General features: G+C 36.6%; 1 protein-coding gene across 1 annotated transcript; it reads right to left on the reverse strand.

Moving 5' to 3' along the window:
* Window positions 1-6,993: 6,993 nt before the first annotated feature.
* On the reverse strand, window positions 6,994-19,680 carry LOC126975460 (pancreatic lipase-related protein 2-like). Its single transcript, XM_050823377.1, has 7 exons — window positions 19,589-19,680; window positions 19,290-19,470; window positions 18,145-18,293; window positions 16,395-16,471; window positions 15,483-15,651; window positions 7,958-8,294; window positions 6,994-7,094 (listed from the first exon to the last, which is right to left on the reverse strand). Exons 1-7 carry the CDS (start codon window positions 19,626-19,628, stop codon window positions 7,049-7,051), a joined length of 999 nt encoding a protein of 332 aa, XP_050679334.1. The 5' UTR covers window positions 19,629-19,680; the 3' UTR covers window positions 6,994-7,048.
* Window positions 19,681-21,456: the final 1,776 nt, after the last annotated feature.

The raw sequence follows: 21,456 nt of genomic DNA on the forward strand, positions 1-21,456 counted from the left end.
ACGAGACTTCTCATCACATGTACCGATCGGTGCGTCCTAACCGTGATGACTTACGGATCTGAGCCGTGGACATAACTTTAAAGTTGCTCAGTGTGCTATAGAAAAGGCTAATTAAGGATCAATAAGAAATAAGGAGTCCTGAAAGAGATCTAAGCTCACCGATATAGCCTATCGAATAAGCCGCAGAACGGATAACGGTTGAAGTATTCTTGAGTGGAGACTGTGACGTCTTGATGAGAACAGCTGATCATTGGGTTTAGTGGCATGCATTAGGAGAAGCCTCTGTCCAGCAGTGGTCGTATTAAGGCTGATGATGATGAAAATATATATGACGTTACAAGGCCGGTCACTTGGTGCGAGCCCTCGTGGCCGTCCACCATTATATGCGTGAACACGACAGCAAGTAAAACACTTCTGTTACACTTCACATGACTGCTATAGACTACATAATAAGAACGTGGCGTTCGCAACATGCGCGTGCGACCCAACCGCCTCGCCCCATAGTTATTCCTCGACTGCCCGTTCGGCGATCGCCCGGGGCCCGATGTCGACCGCACTCGCACCGCACGCTGATAACAATTAAATCACCTTCTCGCTCGTGGCTCGCAGTTCTTGACTACGATATATATTATATCATTTTCAGATTAAGCACGGCATAATAGTATGGATAAAATATTATGTTATCTTTTCATATATAATTTGAATTTTTTGACACCGACACTGCTTTAGAGAAGGAGTTTTAGGATTTTTATCAATTGCCAATTATATAATTTATTTAAATGATATCTAAAGCGAAGCAACAGCAAACAATATCTGAAGCAAACGACAACATAATATGAATTATCCTCAATATATAGAACACAAAAGTAATAGTTCTCATACATCACAAGTAAGATAAAAAATATTGTATTTTTATGTCACTGTTATGTTATACTAATTTAATTTCTATGATTTGCCTAATGCATTAATGATCTATACTAATATATAATAAAACTTGTTCCGTCTAACTTAAAATTGCTTTAGGCGAACTAAGTAAAATATTTTCATTTCATGATGGTCTCTCGTACGAGTTGAGAATGCATAACGTTAAATAGAATAGTTAATTAGCCACAGTTCGTTGTTAAATAAAGTTACCCAAATGTATTCACAAGTTCCATTATTGTTGTAGCTGGGAAAAAAGTGCTTGTAAAATACAAACATAAAAGTCACCATCGTATGTAGTGAATGTTTCCTTTCATTATCTAGTATATACTACTGTTAATTAGTTTAATTAATCTATGTCGCTCTTAAAGTCCTTTGTCAATTAAATAAAATAAGGAGGTAGAGTGTTCGCGACACAACGCAATTGTCTTTTTGGAAGTTAAATCAAGCCGTGACGAGCCTGTTGAAATTCTCTTTTGAAAAATTTATTGAAGTAGGCGTTATTTTGCAGAAATCCGTAATTATCCAAATGTTTTGAGTTTTCTGGTGTTTTCTGTCTTCAAACAATTTGACATGAGCTTCGCCTATACACAAGGCATCCTCAGGAGATGTTGACTCGGCAAAATTTGGCACGAGACTGAACTAAATCCCTCCTGGGTCTTCCCCGTAGGCCCTCACGGGCATCGGGGTAACTGTTCGGGACGATGGCCCCTTTCAGTGATGTCATCGCCGCCTACAACTACAGGCGGGGCTCTAGGTGGGACCGGTTGGTCCATGGTGTCATATCTGTTGGTATCCTGCTGTAGTGCGATCGTGCTCGCGTAGTGTGGTGCGAGCGATCTGTGGACTGTGGCAGGGTGGTAGGTCCGTGGTTGTGTACCGGTGAGCGCCCATCAGCCAGCGGCGAAGAAACAGTCATGTCCCAGGGGACTTGGTCACGTGGTAGTCCTCTTATGTCCGTCGTTAACGGTATTACGCGATTCCACGCAGATGTCGGATCGCACTCCGTTGGCACGTGCACAGAGGTGCTCAGGCGACCGATAGAAATTTGATCGTCTTATATCTACGTAATGAGTAAACTAAATTTTATTCTAATTATCAATCTTATCTAAATCTTTTGATGTTTAACTGTAATATTATTTCACTGACACAAATGGTGATGTTGCAAAGATATGTGAACTAGTGTCATGCTGGAACGTGACATTGTGCTGCCTTCGAAATTACAGTGTTCTCTCCCTCTCATCTCTAGAGCAAGCAGTGACTAAGATTCTACTGAAATCAGTGCAGAAAAGTGCAGGTCCATTTGACCGCGTGCAACCCAGAGCAGCTCGAATCGTCGGGGACCCAGTGCTCTGTGAACGGCTGGATCACTTAGTGTTGCGTATAGACGTCGCTTCATTGTGTGTCTTCTACCGCATTTATCACGGGGAGTGTTCCGAAGAGCTGTTTAACCTGATTCCTGCCGCGAAATTCCACCTTCGCACGACACGCCACAAATTAGGATATCAACCCCACCATCTGGATGTGTGGCGGTCCTCCACTGTGCGGTTTTCAAGGAACTATATTCCACGTACTACAAAGCTGTGGAATGAGCTTCCTCGTGCGGTGTTTCCGGGACGATACGACAAGGTTACCTTCAAAAAAAGCGCGTACACCTTTTTAAAGGCCGGCAACGCTCTTGTGATTCCTCTGGTGTTTCAAGAGAATGTGGGTGGCGGTGATCACTTAGCACCAGGTGACACGTACGCTCGTTTGTCCTCCTATTCCATAAAAAATAAAAAAATTAAAAGATTCGTAGCCACACAGATTAAAGAACTACATTAAGCCAAATTAATATCTTTAGAAACAACGCGTTTGCTACACCATTTAATAAAAGATATCTTAAATGACAAAGTAGTATAGCATAAGGAAATATTTACACACATTTTTTCGTAAATTAAATAAATAAGCAAAATATATAAATAAATATTCCAATTAGTGTCAGTCGCTTGTTCTCTAGATAGATTCAGTTTGAAAACGAACAAAGTTTAGAATTCAGCAAACGTTTCGAGCTGGGCGACAACTCACATTGGCATCCAGGACGTGTTGGTTATTGTATTGTAGGTTTTCATGCAGTTCATTGTTGCACTCTAACAATTCAATACACATTTATCTCACACTAAATGAATTTGACCTGGTTTTAGCTTTATATGTTTTCCAAAGTCCTAGACGTTATCTTGGAGATGACTAACGGAATTATGTCTATTTTGTTCAAATATCATTAAGGTTGGAATTATAGCTCCAATTTTTATGATATTTGTAGCCAATTAGTGAGTCTGATTCAAAAGTCCTTTGCTTCATTCATTTACTTTGATTTATGATAAGATAAATGTAAACACAATGCATCTGTAATAATATATACATAATATTCGATTTTGAATTCCAAGAATTAGTAGTAGAGAAATAGATAGTATTTGGAGCAAAATCCAGTGATTTGCCTGAAATTACATAACATTTGACCAAGTTCAAAGTAAAGTTGCTCGAATCCAGTAATTTATGTGTGGTTCGATCGCTTAGATTTGCGTAGCGACGTCTCTCCAAGTTTGTTCCAAATGCGGATCAGTCCAGAAACGCCGTTCCGTGTATAATGTAACTAAATGAATGGAAGGAATGAATTTCTTTGCGTGGTGTCTTCAGGTTGATAAGACAAAGATTCTTTAAAAAAAGTAAGTACATACATACCTAGTCTTGCCATAAATACTGAAACAAAGAAAAAAAATTCTGTTGCAAATAACATTTATTACTTATACAGTGTGTTAGTTTAATACATAGATATAAATCAATTTAAAATGTAAAAAGCTTATTCAAAGTGGTCTCAATTGGCTTCAATACAGTCCTATAAACGTTGACGCCAGTAATCCATATAAACATACCCTTTCTCCATGGGAAAATTCTTCACTGCCAATCGTATGGATAGTTTTAGGGACTCCAAATTGTCATGGCGTTTAAAGCAAGCCGGCGCCGAGTCTTGCTGGAAGCACCATTTTTGGTTATTGAACATGGTGTTTTTAAGGGGCTTCACTACCTTCTCAAGAATAGTAGCTTGATGCACTCTGTCAACTAATTGGAAAGCTTCCTTAAGGCTTTGAGCATAAATAGTTGAGCATAAAAGTACTAGGCATAACAAGTTTATGTTTGTTCCTCGTGTTAACATTGTGATTGCCACAATTTCTAGCAAATTCCTTATAGTGCTTATGGACAGAACACTACCAATAATATATTGAGATGCAACAATCAAAATGTTTATTTCTTTAAATTTTTTCTTTAATGGATGTTCTATTAACCTAGATACGTCATTGACCTAGGTTATAAATCGATGAGCAATTGTATTTATTGCTAAATAAAAAAATGTGATTCTAATCAATTAATAAATAGGTTGTCTACATAATATGTTTAGTCAAAAATATTAATTCTTATCTAGGAAATAAGGAAATGATTTTATAACTTGACGAAAACGAAAAGGCTTAAAAGAACGTAATGGAGGCAATAAAATGAAGATATTGCAAATCCCGTATGGTTCGGGAATAAAATGGTTGCCAAGATAGGATCGAACAGCTGAGATTTTAGACATTTGTGATTTTATTAAATATTGGATTTTGTATGTGCTATAAGGATTTAAGTAACAATATGGCATTTATAGAAAACATTTATTATAACATCAATATTATTGAATTAAAATCAATATCTGAAATGTTGAAAACATAAGCGCTTGAAATATTGAATTGAAGTTTGTTTGAATATTTAAAATTTCTTGTTTCATATTTCTTTTCAATATTACTCTTTCATTTGATATCCATATCATGTGAGTTCATTTAAAATATGCTATCGTTATGAGTCATCTTAATACGTAATGCATGAGTAACTTAGAAAGATCTTTATGTGTTGATTTCAGCTATCAAAATTGTGCCCGTGATTGAGCATACAAATATTTCACTTAAAAAATCAACAATATTTATCACAAAAAAAATTGATCATATCATTAAATAAAGTTGGATAAAATTAATCGCATCATGGCGTAAAAATAAGACTGATCACATCATTATAAAGAAAAAATATTACAAATTAAGTTAAAAATTATGGTCAAATTACATAGTTCCTAAATACATATTTGTCAATATTACTTCAAAGCTTCAAACCTCCAAAGTCATTTTCTTTTAAAATTCATTAATTTTATTATAACACTTATGTGTTAACATATTTTAAATACATTAATAAAACCATGCCTGTAAATAACTAATACAGTTTGTGTTATAATTTCGAAACGATCGGTAGAGAACGTTTGGAGAGACGAGCAGGACGTTCAGCTGATGGTTCGTATCAATACGAACTGCCCATTACAATGCAGTGCCGCTCAGGATTATTGAAAAACCCAAAAATTCTGAGCGGCACTACAACTGCGCTCGTCACCTTGAGACATAAATTGTCAAGTCTCATTTTACCAGTAATTTCACTAGCTACGGCGCCCTTCAGACCGAAACACGGTAATGCTTACGCATTGCTGCTTAATTTATATAACCTATAATATAATAACCCATAATTTAGCCGGCATGGGGTGCAAAGAAGTCTCCCACTGATTAGATTAAACGATAAACAGATTTAACAAAACGTTTCAAAATATGTCCCTGATATCGCATAAAATCCACAGCCAAATTGTTGTCCTCACAATTTGCCTGCAGATTACATTATCGCATGAATTTCAGTTGAAAAATACATCATTTATAGCACATAAAGAAGATTTATGATAAGAAAAATAAAAAGAACTTTAGTACTTTGCCCGCGTACCTTAGATTTCTCAAGTTACATTCATTATTTCATCGCACACCTGCGCGCCCCACACTCCGGCACAAATAACCGCTTAAACCAGACAAATTGTTACACATTCATATTGGTCAGAATTTCAGAGTTCAGCCGTTTTACGATTCCCGGTTTTGTAAATATATTGATATGGGTCACTTTCGGTTCATGTTGCCTGTTATTTCGATGCTAAGTTAATTTTCGATTGAAATTACGGGGCCGAATAGATTGCATTATTTCATAAAGAGTTAACTACATAACATAATTGTATTCGTGTGACCAGCTAGGTTTTAAAATAAATTATATGATACCCTTTTCTTTATCTATATATTAGGTCTACCAGTTTTTTTACATAATTAATATTTCTTAAACTATGTACAATTTTATTACGTTTACAGGGTTCATACAATACATGCTGATTTCGCTTATCATTCATCTTCATAAATTAAACCAAAATTAGAGAAAAACAAAAAATAATATATAAGTGAGCTAAAAGGCTACCTTATCAATTAAAACATTTTGAAATATATTTAGGGATACAAATAATAAGGGTGTTAATTAAAATAACTACTTGGTTTTTTTATAACAATAAGAAAGGATGTGAGCAAGACGTTCAGGAGATGGTTATTGATACGCCATTACAATTCAGTGCTGCTCAGAATTCTTGGAAAATCTAAAAATTTTGAGTTGCACTATAATTGCGCTCGTCACCTTGTGACATACGATGTTAAGTCTCATTTGCGCCGTAAATTCATTATCTACGGTGCCCTTCAGACCGATACACATTATGCTCATATAGTACTGCTTTACGGCAGAAAAAAGGTGCTCAGAATTTTTGGGTATTTCAAGAATCCTATTTTCATAAAAAAAGGTTCTTAGTCTTAACACTCTCTTAGGGAACTTGAAGGCAACATATACTTATATATTTAATAGAAGGTAATTAGTTGAATTTTGTCGTTTGCAAAATGCAAACTATTTTTAACAGAAATATCTTGTTTGGTACAGCCACTATTTGGAATAAAATACCCAGCAGTTTTCCCGAATCCATACGACTTAGTGGCCTTCAAGCTTAGGACATACTCCCAGCTTAAAGGTCGGCAACACATTTCTTGACCCCTGGTGGTTGCCTCACCATTTCCCACAACTATGTCCCTCTCGAGTTTAACCATGTGTTTTATATACTATTCTTATTGCCTTCAATAGAAAAACAACGAAAATGTGTTAATTAAAATTCAAATATACGAAAGTAAAATTTTATTTAAACTTATCATTTAGTTACAATATTAATATATTTTCAGTAGGGGTACGATCTGCCCGTGTTGACTCTGTAAATTCCAGATCTGAAATATTAAAATTAAAATTTAAAAGAAATTCTGTACCTTAAAGTTCTGACACATTTGTACGTACGTGTACATAGATAGATACTATCCGGTTATCTCTTGATCGGACGTCGATGACGTCACATCGTTCGTTGCTTTGTTACGATGTGCAAAAAAAAATCACTATATTTAGTTAGGATAGTTTAGGTTATTATTATATCCTAATATTATTATTAACAAATAAACTACGATTTATTTTTGCTGTTCCATCGGTTGCTGTATTATGTTGCTGATTTTTTTTATTTTACTGATGGAAAAATAATGAAAGTATTTAAATTAACTACAACGAGTTTCTATTTTTCTGACAGAACGTTTAAAGCGACACAGAACAAGAGGATCTACAGAACTATAAAAAAAGGGGAGGGGAGGAAGGGGGCATTACATTCTAGCGAGGTCCAGAGATAATGTGGTAGTGTAGTAGTTAGCTTAAGATATTATAAAGCCAATAAAAAAGTCTTACGATTATAAAATCTCAGCAAGAAATAAATTAAAAACTAAATATATCAGTAAAGATCGTTTTTGATTAGTTTCAGGTTATAGTCATAGTGGCGTTGATGATTCAGTTAGTTAGTACAAGTTAATATTATCTATATGAATAGATTGTTAATATATCTTTTCATCATCATCATCATCAGCTGGACAAAGACCTCCCCCAAAGAAATGATTTTTATTCAAGATTTCCACGACGATCGGCCCTGCTCTGCCCTCATCTAACGTATTCCGTATATTTATGATATTCTTTTCTTTTAAAACTCTTTTATAGTTATAAAAATGATTATAATAGACTGTAATTTTTATTGGCAATGAATATAATGAATACTTACCCTGTTTTAGTCAGTATATCATTGCCCATGTGAAGAGTTGAGCCTCTGCAAGTATTCCAAGACACTTGACTCATACTCGAGCACTGGTTCCCCACTAAATGGTTCCGAGTTACCGTTGATGCAAATAGTTCCCAGGCACGGTTGTGGTTGCACAAACTAGTTAAACAACCAGGCTGGGAGTTTCCACCATTTGGGAAGAAATCTGCGTTAGCTACGCTGGATCCGATACCCAGACCACCTGTGCCACCATCAGTGTGGATTGCTTCTACATACACGCCATCTGTTGGGCGAATTCGATCGCTGTTTAGGTTCCACAGGGGACCAGCTGGATCTAGGCCTGTTAAAGAGAAAATTTATTAGTTTTTTTTATATTATTTGGACTATACAAGTCACGAAAAATGATATCAATAGCTGAAGAATGAATTGCAAAGAAGGAAACTGTCTAGCTGACTAGGTATCCAAAGAAGGAGCTTCCTCCACCTTCAAAGGCCCAAAATCCTACTGTAGTGCTGAGGAGTCTCTTATCCATAGCTTTTCGAGGAGCAACACCCAGTCATTGAACCTCAATTCCATGTCGAAGGAAACCTACTTAGCTGCTCCTGGCAACTAAGTAGGTTTGGTGTGCTAACTTTTGAAAAACATACACAAGTTTCGTGTTCGACCATCAGGATCTGAATGGGCACGTAAAACATTACATTTTATGTATCACCTTATAAAAGCAATTATGCAGGAAATACATTTGTGAGGCGCTCTTGTAGTTTATACAATAAACATCTTACTGAAATTGATATATTTTCATTAAATATACAAAAATATAAGAAAATAGTAGGTGACATTATACTCAATTTAAAAAAATAAATAACTCTAAATAATAAAATCATTGTTGTGGTGAAGAACAGGATTCTTAACTATACTCTTATAACTGTTTAAATTTTCGCTTTGTACATTGTAATTTTGTAGTTTTTACTTTTGGTTTAAAATATCTATGTTGTTTGTTGTTTTTTGTTTTGCATTATTGTCCATTGTAAACATAATTAGTATTTAATTTATGGAACTGTTTTGTCTTCTAGATTATGTCTATTTGTAACTCACTATTGTAAAAGACTGTTTTGTTCCTGAATAAATCAATAAATAAGTAACTGGTTTGCCAGAAAGCCACTGAAGTCACAAACACAAAAAGTTTGAAGCTATTGTTAGTATGAGGGCAGTGTGTCTTAAAATACGAAAGAGCGTTTACCTACTTGAATCCCGTCTGGATAAATTATCATTATTTTTATCATCATATTGTATTTATGAATATTTAGTCTAAAAACTATCGCAGACATTTTTTGTATTTATTCGTATTGAAGAGCGGGAATTCAATGAATTGATATAATAAAATGTAAGAGCAAAATTATAAGCGCAGAGGTACATCTTCTTTATATTAATTTTACTAAATTATAAATAAATTGGAATTAATTTTATATTTATAAGAATTTATGAAATAATTACAGCGCTTATTAGGTTGGACTTAACCTGCTACGGGTTAAGTCCAACCAATACAACTAGAAAAGGGATTTTAAAATAAAATACTTAATATTGTATCTCTTACTTGCTTTAGTACACGAATAGAGCAGAAAAATGTTTAAAATAAATGCTCGACCACTTAAAGCATAGCGTCCTGAAAAGACTTAAACAAAAAATATTCTTGTCTGACATTCTCTTTTAATACATAGATATAGAAATTTTTAGAGAGAGCTATTAGACGATACGTTGTCCTAAGGATATTATTATGTTGAAAATATTATTTTGTTGTATCAAAAACTTTGAATGAAGTTTAGATGTCATAAAAGTATTACTGTAACCAAAAGTATTTTTGGGATTTTAAAAAATCTTTGGCTCAACTGTGCAATGTTTTTTTTTATATATATATATATATTTTTTTATGGAATAGGAGGACAAACGAGCGTACGGGTCACCTGTTGTTAAGTGATCACCGCCGCCCACAATCTCTTGCAACACCAGAGGAATCACAGGAGCGTTGCCGGCCTTTAAGGAAGGTGTACGCGCTTTTTTTGAAGGTACCCATGTCGTATCGTCCCTGAAACACCGCACAAGGAAGCTCATTCCACAGCTTTGTAGTACGTGGAAGAAAGCTCCTTGAAAACCGCACTGTGGAGGACCGCCACACATCCAGAAGGTGAGGATGATATCCTAACTTGTGGCGTGTCGTGCGAAGGTGGAATTCGGCGGCAGGAATCAGGTTAAACAGCTCTTCAGAACACTCCCCGTGATAAATGCGGTAGAAGACACACAATGAAGCGACGTCTCTACGCAATGCCAAGTGATCCAGCCGTTCACAGAGCACTGGGTCCCCATAAATTCGAGCTGCTCAGCGTTGCACGCGGTCAAATGGATCGAGCTGATACTGGGGTGCGCCAGACCAGAGATGACAGCAATACTCCATGTGTGGCCGGACCTGCGCTTTATAGAGCGCTAGTATGTGGGCCGGCTTGAAGCATTGCCGTGCTCTATTAATGACGCCCAGTTTCTTTGAAGCCAATTTGGCTTGCCTTCCAGATGACCACGAAATTGGCAATCGTTCGAGATTTCGAGACCCTGTATTCCGATACTAGGCGAGGCTTTGAGGGAAGTGTTGTCGAAGAGCAGTGATACGACAAATGGGGTTATTTTAGTGGTAAACGCGCAAACTTGAGTCTTCTGGGGGTTAAATTGGACAAGGTTCAATTTTCCCCATTCCGCGACCTTCTCAAGAGAGGACTCGATAGAAGACACAAGTTTCTCCCGGCACTGGTCGACGATTTCCCGAGGGAGACCTGCATGGCCCGTGTATACGGCATCACCGGTGCTGTCGTCTGCATAGCAATGAATGTTGGAGGTGTCCAACATATCATTGATATGCAGAAGAAACAGCGTGGGAGACAGCACACAGGCTTGGGGCACTCCAGCATTCACGGGCTTCGGGTTTGAGCAATATCCGTCGACAACGACCTGTATGCTACGCCCAGTGGGGAAGCTGGAGGTCCACTTGCACAAGCTCTCGGGAAGCCCAAATGATGGAAGTTTGGAGAGGAGTGCCTTGTGCCATACACGATCAAAGGCCTTCGCTATATCCAGGCTAACTGCCAGGCCTTCCCCCTTGCTTTCAATAGCCGCAGCCCATCTATGTGTCAGGTATGCCAGAAGATCACCTGCCGACCGACCATGGCGAAACCCGTATTGTCGATCGTTGATCAACTGGTGACCCTCTAGGTGTACCAAGAGCTGACGGCTAATTAAGCTCTCCATGATTTTGGAGAGCAGAGAGGTAATAGCAATAGGCCTGTAGTTTGCCGGATCCGAACTGTCTCCTTTTTTTTGGATCGGATGGACAAGGGCAGACTTCCATGAGTCAGGGACTACGCCTTTAGAATAAGAGTGCCGGAATAAACGCGTTAGCACCGGCGTCAACTCAGGGGCACACGTTCTAAGCACGATTGGAGAAATGCCATCCGGTCCGCTCGACTTCCTGACGTCCAACGAAAACAGAGCTCGCCTAACAGTTTTCTGTCTGAACTGTACTTCAGGCATAGAGCTCTGACACCGCGGGATGGTCGGCGGTGTTTTTCCGTTGTCGTCAAGAGTCGAGTTGGAGGCGAAAAGAGTGCACAAGAGATCGGCTTTCTCTTTTGCCGTATGGGCCAGGGTGTCATTCCTCATGTGCAACGATGGCATGGACGGCTGGTTGAAGTTACCAAGAGCAGCTTTCGACAACGACCAGAACTTGCGTGTTCCGGTCGGGTAACTGGAAAGCTGCTCGTCGATTTTGTCGACGTGTTTTGATTATGAGATATGAGAGGGGGCAAACGGGCAAGAGGCTCACGGGATGGGGAGAGGTGAGTCAGCTGCCCACGGACATCCGCAACAATAGGTGTGTCAAGAAATGCGTTGCCGGCCTTTAAGGTGGAGTATGCTTTTTTCTTGAAGGTCCCTAAGTCGTATCTGTTCGGGAAGACCGCTGCCGGTAGTTGATTCCACAAAGTGGCTGTGCGAGGCAATCAATTTTGAAAAACGCGCGGTTGTCGAATGCCAGACGTCTACGTGATGCGAATGGTACTTTGCACGTAATGTCCGGTGGTGGAATTCGGCCGCTGGAATCAACCCGAACAGCTCCTCTGAGCACTTCCCGTGATAAATGCGGTAGAAGATGTAGAGAGAACCCACATCTCTACGCAATGCTAGAGAATCAAGCCGATCGGAGATGACTTGATCGTCGATGATTCAAGCCGCTCTTCGTTGTATGCGGTCAAATGGAAGAAGCTGGTACTGGGGAGCACCCGCCCAGAGGTGAGAACAGCACTCCATGTGAGGCCGAATTTGCGCCTTATAAAGTTGCAGGCGGTGGCTTTCAGTGAAGTACGGTCTCGCCTTACTGAGTACACCAAGCTTTTTTGAGGCCAGTTTGGCCTTCTCTTCCAAGTGACCACGGAACTGAACGTCGCTCGATATATCGACGCCAAGTATGCCAATACAGGCTGTGGCAGTTAGAGGAGTTATCTCGAAACGAGGGGATACGACAAAGGGACTTTTAGGAGTAGGAGAGCCGGAAAAGACGGGTAAGGACCGGCGCCAGTTCCGGAGCACATGTCCGCAGCACTATATATATATCTATATGTGAAATGTTATTTATAAAAAATGTATCAGTTAATTGCATACCACAATTACAACGTAAAACTTAAGTAGAGTAAATTGCACATTAAAAACATCTTTGAAACACAAATCGTGAATACTTACATTGATTTTGCAAATTTATAATTTACTAGCTGATGCCCGCGACTAAGTTACCCCGCGAATAAGAAAGTTTGGAATCGAAGATTATCTCATATCCTGTTCTAGTTCTGGTTCCCGTTCCTAACATATTATATGAATCTTATTTGGAGGAAGATTGCTATGGCAAAGTAAACCTACTATTGGCTTATAGCGACGTGAATTTCAGTTTTTTACAAATACCGCGGTAACTATGCATTTTCCGGGATAAAATATAGCATATGTTTTTCCCCAAGCTCTAGTCTATCGCTGTACCAAATTTCATCAAAATCGGTTGAGTAGCTCCGGCGTAAAAGTGGAACAAACAAACTTAAAGCGCATACTCATTCCTAAAAGGCCGGCAACGCTCTTGTGATTCCTCTAGTGTTGCAAGAGATTGTGGTTGGCGGTGATCACTTAACACCGGGTGACCCGAATGCTCATTTGTCCTGCTATTCCATAAAAAAAAAACTTACATTCAAATTTATAATATTTTTATTATGTTTTAGAGAAGGTTGAGTAGCTTAGAAGTTATTTGCGGAGATGAAAACACTAGTTCGACTTTTTTACACAGGCAGCTGTTTAGATAGGGACGCCGGTTTTGCTGAAAAGCGGTATACTGTTGTTTGAAACGCGCCGTGTCTGGTGGGTTACTAAGACCTCACATCTTTTATGATTTAATATGGTAAGCGAAATCTCGTTGCTGCTCAGTATTTTTGAATTTTCGATACTCTTCACCAGCACTGCATTTTATTGGACAGAATCAATTTTTTTTTTGGAACGAGACGAGCAGGACGTTCAGCTGATGGTAATTGATACGCCATGCCCATTACAATGCAGTGCCGCTCAGGATCTTCGAGTTTCCTAATTTCTTATATCAAAAACAAACCCACAGTCTTTTATTTTTATAATATATAATTGGTGCTGCACAGGCAACGTTTTGCTAGGTCTGTTGTCGCTGCACTAAGGTTTAAAAGGATCATTCTAAGAGTATAAAAAGTTGTCGGTAATTGATCTAGTTAAAGAACGTCAGAGCTTTTAGTGACAAATTGTTTTGATGGATTTCACAAGAAATGGCTTTATAGTGAAGTTACAACAAATATTGTAATGTGGTTATAGAACAATATTATTAGGTATATAACATTTTACTGGATAGAAATATAAACTGCATTCAATTTTTGAAATAAAAAACGATAGATAATGGTTCCAAAATGAATATGAGGAAAATCATGCATAAAGTACAAATTGATCCCTCCGACCTCAGCTTAGTAATCAGCCCAATTTACGAGGTAAATAAAAAAACACTTGATTGCAGATAGCGCATAATTTGTTTATTGGACTATGCCTATCTGGATACGCCGCTAAACTTATCATATTTAATTTTATTTATTATATATTATAATCAATATATACATAAATACAAACGCAGTCCATCATTCTATTCAATATTTACTGTGCCTCTACCTTCCCCCTACGCCCTGTGGTTTAGTTATAAATCCGCCGCTCCACGGAACGTGCTGCGCTCACGTAAGCTATTACAAATTATTGTCATTGCTAACCTTTATACTTTATATATTAATCGAAGAGACTTTTTAAACTATTTGGGGCTTTTGCAACTAAAAATAATCTTAAAATCTAGTAAGGTATTGTCTTAAGAAGAAAGGAGAAGCTAGCATACTCCTGGAAGAAGTCTAGCTAAATTAGCAAAAAAATTAATCAACATGTATTTGTCCTCAAACGCGTATCAAAAACAATAGGTGAAAAAACAGCGCTAATGGCATATCATGCATTCGTGGTTTCAGCTTTAAGATATGGATTGGTCATATGGGGCAACTCGGTGAGCATAGGGCATTTATTTATTGGACAGAAGAAGTGTATCAGGGCGGTTTGTGGAGCCGGCCCCCTAGATTCTTGTCGACCGCTATTTAAAAAATTGAAAATTCTATCGCTGCCATGCCTATACATTTATGAAATAAGCCTATTTGTTCAAAAACATATGTGTGATTTCTATACAAAAAAAAGCCAGAAGGTTTTAAATACAAGGTATCCAAATAAACTCATAATGCCCTTCTGTAGAACTGCATCTTTTAGTAGAAATTGTTTCAGCATGTCTGTGAAAATATATAATAAATTGCCCAATGAATTGAAAGATTTACCGTTCAAAGTTTTTAAAAGAAGACTGCATCAGTGGTTAACAAATAAGTGCTTCTATAGTTTAAATGAATTTTTCAATACAAAATGAATTAGTCTATTTGATAATAATATATGTAAATTAATATACTTTTATGACATTGAATTTGTTAATATTATACATAGGTACTAAATGAATTATTAAGTTATATACGTCTCATATTATTATAACCGCAAGTGAGTTTTTTTTAATGGAAAAGGAGGAGTAAACGAGCGTACGGGTCACCTGGTGTTAAGTGATCACCGCCGCCCACATTCTTTTGTAACACCAGGGGAATCACTGAAGCGTTGCAGGGCTTTAAGTGCGGTAACACCGCACAAGGAGGCTCATTCCACAGCTTTGTAGTACGCGGAAGAAAGCTCCTTGAAAACTGCAATGTCGGGGACCGGCACACATCTAGAGGGTGAGGATGATATCCCAGCTTGTAGACATGATGGAATTCGGAGTCCCCTCTTTACCCTTTAAAAATATATAAATTACCACTATCATCTTCCATTAAGTGAGACCCAAGCCCCCTCTTAAATGACTGATACAATGAAAATATCATACCAGTTACTCTTGCAGCTCTGCCACTCATAGCTCGTCCAGCGTTTCCAACGAGATGTGCTCCCAGACTGAAGCCAACAAGATGCATCGTGTTGAAGGGTGCTCCTGTCACTCGGTTAAGAAAGACGAGGAACTCTCCTACACCACGACCGACGGCTGGAACACCTCTTACCTATTACATCAAATCAGGTAGCTTTAGAGCAGGTAGAGCTACGAAGAATTGATTTGTGACTTAATTGTTTAAGAGTTGTATTTCCCCATGATTATCCCACATGTACGTTATATACTTAAAATACAATTTATATATATATTAGCGGACCCGACAGACGTTCTCCTGTAAACACGTCTTTGATTTGAAAAATCGGTTCAGCCGTTAGGAGGAGTTCACTAACATACACATAGGCAGGAGAATTATATATCGACGAAATTGAGAATCTAAACCATTCTCAAATTCACTAGAACACACAAAAAAATATCCAAATCGGTCCAGCTGTGTAGGAAGTACTTTAATTGTGAATGGAATCCACTTGTACACACACAAAAAATTCATTCAAATCGCTCCAGCCGCTTAGGAGGTCACTGACAACACGTACAGAAGAATTATATATATAACGATATATTATTATTTTAAATACAATTAAGTAGACATATTCAGTGAGAAGAGAATAACAACAAAACGGATTCAAATGAGGAAGTACTCTGTAGTGCAGATCACGAAACCTTGCAAGCGGTTCGTGTGAAAAAACATTGTTTTTCAACAACAGTTTCTTTAATATCTGCCCTCTAAATTACAAGCAAAGCAAGGAATTCTGCGGTAATCTACCATTTTCTATTATAATTTTTTGTTTTGATCAAATTCTTAGACGAACGAACGACTACTAAATAATATATTTTATTTAATATGTGCTAACATACCGCTGTAGGATATGTGGATAGCGCCAGTCTGCTCCAGTCAACAATAATAACATTGACGTCAGACTTGTCCAAATATGCTGTAAATAAAAGTGAATATTATTTTTTTCATATTACGTCTAAAGAAACGAGCATTACCCGACCGGTGGGTCGGGTGCCAATACGTCGCTAAAGCCCTCGCCACACGATAATACTTTCAATGTCTGTTTAAAAAGCCTTGAAATTAAACATGCGGGACACGAATGTTTGTTCACGTGTCAACGCTTTAAAAACGCGACGCTTTTATCGGACAATGTCTTAAATTAATTTGGGTTTGACTTAGGTCATCTGGGATTTGGGATGAATGTACTTTGAGACATTTTTTAAACGAACGTTTATAAGTAGCATGTGTAAATGAGTTTATAAGTAGCATGTGTGATTTGTTTTTGTTTACTTATGAACACCACTCGAATTCTCCTTAAAACTCTATTAATCTTTGTTCAGTAGCGTTTAACGTTTAAAATATAAATAACAGCTTACTGTCAATAAAATCGTTATAATCAGTCTAGTAGTTACTATGCCACTATAAACATACATAGAAACTATCATATCATTGCAATAAATAATCTTTACCAAAACAGCAAACCAATTAGCAGACCAAATGACGGGAAATAGAGAATAAATGGCATTTTTAAGAAAAAAAGGGGATTGATGGTCCTTAAAGGATTAAGTTACGCAAACAACTTTAAGGATAAATCAGAAATGACACCTATGAATGTCAAAAAAAATTTTTTTTTTCTTATTTTCTCTTATTCTTATTTATCTACCGCTACTTCGTAAAGGGTTGAGCTAATGAGAAGAACTAGCAAGAAACTCATTGCCACTCTTTTATATCAAGATTTACATTTACATCGATTTACAAATCATTTCAATTACAATATAATATGTAAAATCACTACACACTCAAACGTCAAATAGTCAATGTCTTACACGAGTAAGTCAAAACAGTAAATGTAAATTAATACAAAAGTTATTGAGTACAGTCCACACATATACCATAAATAAATAAAGGTATTCTGTGAGCATTTTATAAGCGATTATAAATACACAATAACTTTTAAGAATCTGAAACCGAGTCTCCGGCAACAGGATCATCCTGCCACCGGTATATAAATAGATATATATATAACCTATATGAACCACAAAGTAAGATCGGCTTAACACACCCTATCGTCAAAGAAACCGAATCGCTTCGAAACAATATCAGGTCTTTCATCTGGGAGAGCTAACGGTCGCGCCCATACTTTCACCCATTAATCGGAACGTACGTAAGAGCGTTTATAATATTTTTTTTTAAAGATAATAAGGGACGAGACGAGCAGGACATTAGTTGATGGTAATTGATTGCTGTCCATTACAATGCCAAAAATTCTGAGCGGAGCTATAATTGCGATCGTCACCATGAGACATAATATGTTATGTCTCATTTGCCCAGTAATTTCATTAGTTACAGCGCCCTTCAGACCGAAACACATTAATGTTTACAAATTACTGCTTCACGGCAGAAATAAGAGCCGTTTTGGTACCCATGATCTAGCCGGCATCCTGGGCAGAGGAGCCTCTCACTGGAATCGCCTCGTAACAGTATTAGGTCTTTCATCAGGGAGAGGTAACGGTAAGCGGTCTCATACTTTCACCAATTGATCGGAACGTACGTAATGCCGTTTATACTAACTATTGGATTAATGAATTAGGATTGATCTAAAAGTGTTACCAGCTCTGACAACCGGGTTGAGGTTGTTGTATCCGTTTCCAAGCCATCCGTGAGCCACAATCACAGTGGGAACACGAGCGTTGAAGTTCGATCCAGTTATAGACGCAGCATTGTTCATCCTCAATGTTTGAGAAAGTCGTGGATTGCGCCTGTAAAGTAAATTCAAATTTAAATATTTTGAGTATCATTTTGCTAAAGATACGGATTTGAAATCATTTAATTAATGCCTCAGACCTGAGAAGAACTGGCACAAGAAACTCAGCGGGCTTGTTTTTCATATTAAATTTCACTATAATATAATTTATTATTTGAAAAACCTCATGGCAGTTGCTTCATTTCCAAGCCATGGTATCATTAAGAAAGTCCTTTGCTTTTTTAATAGTAATCTTTACCAATAAATAAAATAAATTAAGCAAATTCTCTTAAATTTACACTTTCTCATTAATAAACGCAGCATAAAGTTTAAAACTTCTTCTACAGAATTACATTACAGAGTATTTTTTAAAGTAATTTTAAAATTAGAGTAACTTTACACTGCGTTTATTAACTCACATAAATAAACTAGCTGAAAATATTGTCTTCTAAGGCTTGGTAGTATTTAATAAAAACACGTGTAAATCTAACATGATACTCGCCTTTTCATCAAAGACAGTGTTAAGATTCATAAAATACAGTAAAAACTAAATTATATATTTAATCATCACAAAACCGTTGCACAAAGGATTATTTTGGTCTTATATTCTATCACGAATTTAAATGATATTGTAAAAAGGAAATTTTTATTTCAAAATATCTATATTCATAGTAATTAGTAACATTATAAATCGATACTGTTTTATTTTTAGTTCGAAAGACACAGGCTTGGATGAATTTTTGTCGATTGAAAAAATTAACAGTTTACCCGTTACACTGAATATCGTAGAATTTATTTTATGATAAATAAAAAAAATTAAAAGCTATGGCAGTTCGTGCTCTGTTCTCATGTTGCTAGAAAATGTACGCACATCTTATATAAATGCTTAATTTGCTTTCAATTTAACTGATTTTATGTAATTATTTTAACCCTAAACTTGCAATGAGTTGAAGTTCTAAATTTGTTATCCATAAAACAATTATGTGTGGATTTTCTTATCTTCTCAAATTACCTTGTATATAACAAATATTGGTTGTTCGCTGGGTTCCTCGCTATCTCATTCAGAAGCTCCATATCTGGTTCCTCTTCTAGATCTACTTTGTGCATTAGACCATCATCTCCAGGGATCTCCATAAAACGGGGATATATTTTTTCCCCAACATTCTCCACGGGAAGGCCGGCTGCCACGCAAACTAAAAACAAAAGCAAATTTAATTAATATTAATATCTTTATAATTAAAAGATACATTGCTTTTAATTATAGTTAACGTAACATGAATTTCATAGCAGAACATATGAAATAAAACCTACCCGTGCAAATAAAAGTCAATAATAAATATAATCGCTGCATGATGAAAAATAAAAAAATACCACATCCGCTGAATGTTTGCTCATTTATACTGAAAAAATTATCAGAAAAATTTTGGCCAATCAATTATTAATTATGACGTTAATGCGCTTATAATTCTGCAAATCTGTTGTTTGTACATATGATATCTTACCACCTACGAAAGACTCGTGGTGATAATGGCCCCTTATGATTACAGCGACCATTTTGACGTCCAACTTTAAAAAAAATGATCGTAACAAATTTTATTTTTTTATACTCTCAAAATTTCTAGAAGAAAATGGAGAGTTGAACTAACATGCCAAGATTTATGGGAAATATATTATTCGGACGCTCAGTTAAGTGCTTAAAACGCTGGGGCGTATCCCTAGAGGCGTGGGTCCGAATCCCACATCGTCCACAAATTTTGGTACAAATTAAATTTGTATATTGTATCCCAGAAGTGTGGCAATACACTTAAAAATAACAAATTTTACCTAGATACACACATACATTGTACATAAATAAAGGTTAATTGTACAAGCAAATCCTTATGCCTGTAGGGACTTATGCGATCCAGCTGTTGGGCATCACCAAACAAACGTACAAGTCAAAATCATACAACGCTTCCAGAATACAGTATTCAGGTAAATTGTCAACGCACCTGTAACATTCAAAACAGGGATCTCCATCGGGAGTTCATTGACAAAGTAATACAAAAATACGCAGAAACTCAGCAACATAGACTTCACCATCACGAGAACGTCGAAGCAATCGAGCTTCTAGACAACACTGATATAGTAAGAAGACTAAACCGAATAAAACCATTTGAGATAGTACAGTGCTAGTGAATTAGTGTAAAACAGTATAAAAATAGTATTATTGTAAAAGATACAAATTTGTACAATAGAGATTTAAATATTCTAAGACCAGTTAAAAGTTACTGAACGAATTAAACAACTATAGACGTATAACAATGTACTATTACTATTTTCTAACATACTGATAGGAAAGAAAAGAAGCCTTAACAATATTAACAAGAAAAGTTTTGTATAATACCTAAGAAATATTCCACCCTACCTCGTACCTAAAATTCCCAAGAAAACGTTGGTGCAGAAGTGTCATTATAACAAAGCACTTGAAATTATAAGTCAACGTGAGCCATTACGAACATAATGGCACGACTTAGTTCTATCATCAAATCCTCGAAACGATAAGTCACCGCATATAAACAGGAATATCTGAAATTACAAGATTTCTGAATATGAAATGAATTGCGAAAATTGCATTCACGTATTCAGTCGTCGTTCACGGGAAATGACCACCCTTTTTAGCAGAGTTTAACGACTATAATAGCATGATTTCTTGTTGTAATCCTGTTTATTCTTAACCGACTTAAAAAAAGGAGGAGATTCTCAATTCGTCGGTATTTTTTTATTTTTTATGTTTGTTACCTCATAACTTTCGACTGGGTGAACTGATTTTTATAATTCTTTTTATTTGAAAGCTGGTGCTTCCCATTGTAATTTGGTCCAAATCTGACAATGTCATCCATGAGAAAAATCAGAAATTGAATGATAAATTTACGAATTAAATACAATTATCGTAACTAGAATTAGATTGTACAAAAATACGCATTTTTTTATACTTTTTAGTGCATATTATATCTGTTGTTTTGGAATAGTGTTTTTGAAGTCGGTTGTTTTTTTGTTAAAAATTTTTTGTATGTTTTAAAGCAGTAGGCCACGAGTTTTTACAACGTTTCATAATGCGACGATTATATTCTGGTTAGGTCTGAGAACTTAAACTTCGACATTGAGTGTCTGATATTTATATGGACTTTGACTGTTCA

The sequence above is a fragment of the Leptidea sinapis genome, chromosome 36 (assembly GCF_905404315.1).
Source record: "Leptidea sinapis chromosome 36, ilLepSina1.1, whole genome shotgun sequence".
Taxonomy (NCBI): Eukaryota; Metazoa; Arthropoda; class Insecta; order Lepidoptera; family Pieridae; genus Leptidea; species Leptidea sinapis.

What these genes read in the sequence shown, in the direction of transcription:
- LOC126975460 (XM_050823377.1), bottom strand. Translation starts at nt 19,628, where the DNA reads ATGCAGCGATTATATTTATTATTGACTTTTATTTGCACGG. An exon ending in CAATATTTGTTATATACAAG is followed by an intron (nt 18,294 to 19,289) that starts GTAATTTGAGAA and finishes TTTACTTTACAG; the next exon opens with GCGCAATCCACGACTTTCTC. An exon ending in TATCCACATATCCTACAGCG is followed by an intron (nt 15,652 to 16,394) that starts GTATGTTAGCAC and finishes TTGATGTAATAG; the next exon opens with GTAAGAGGTGTTCCAGCCGT.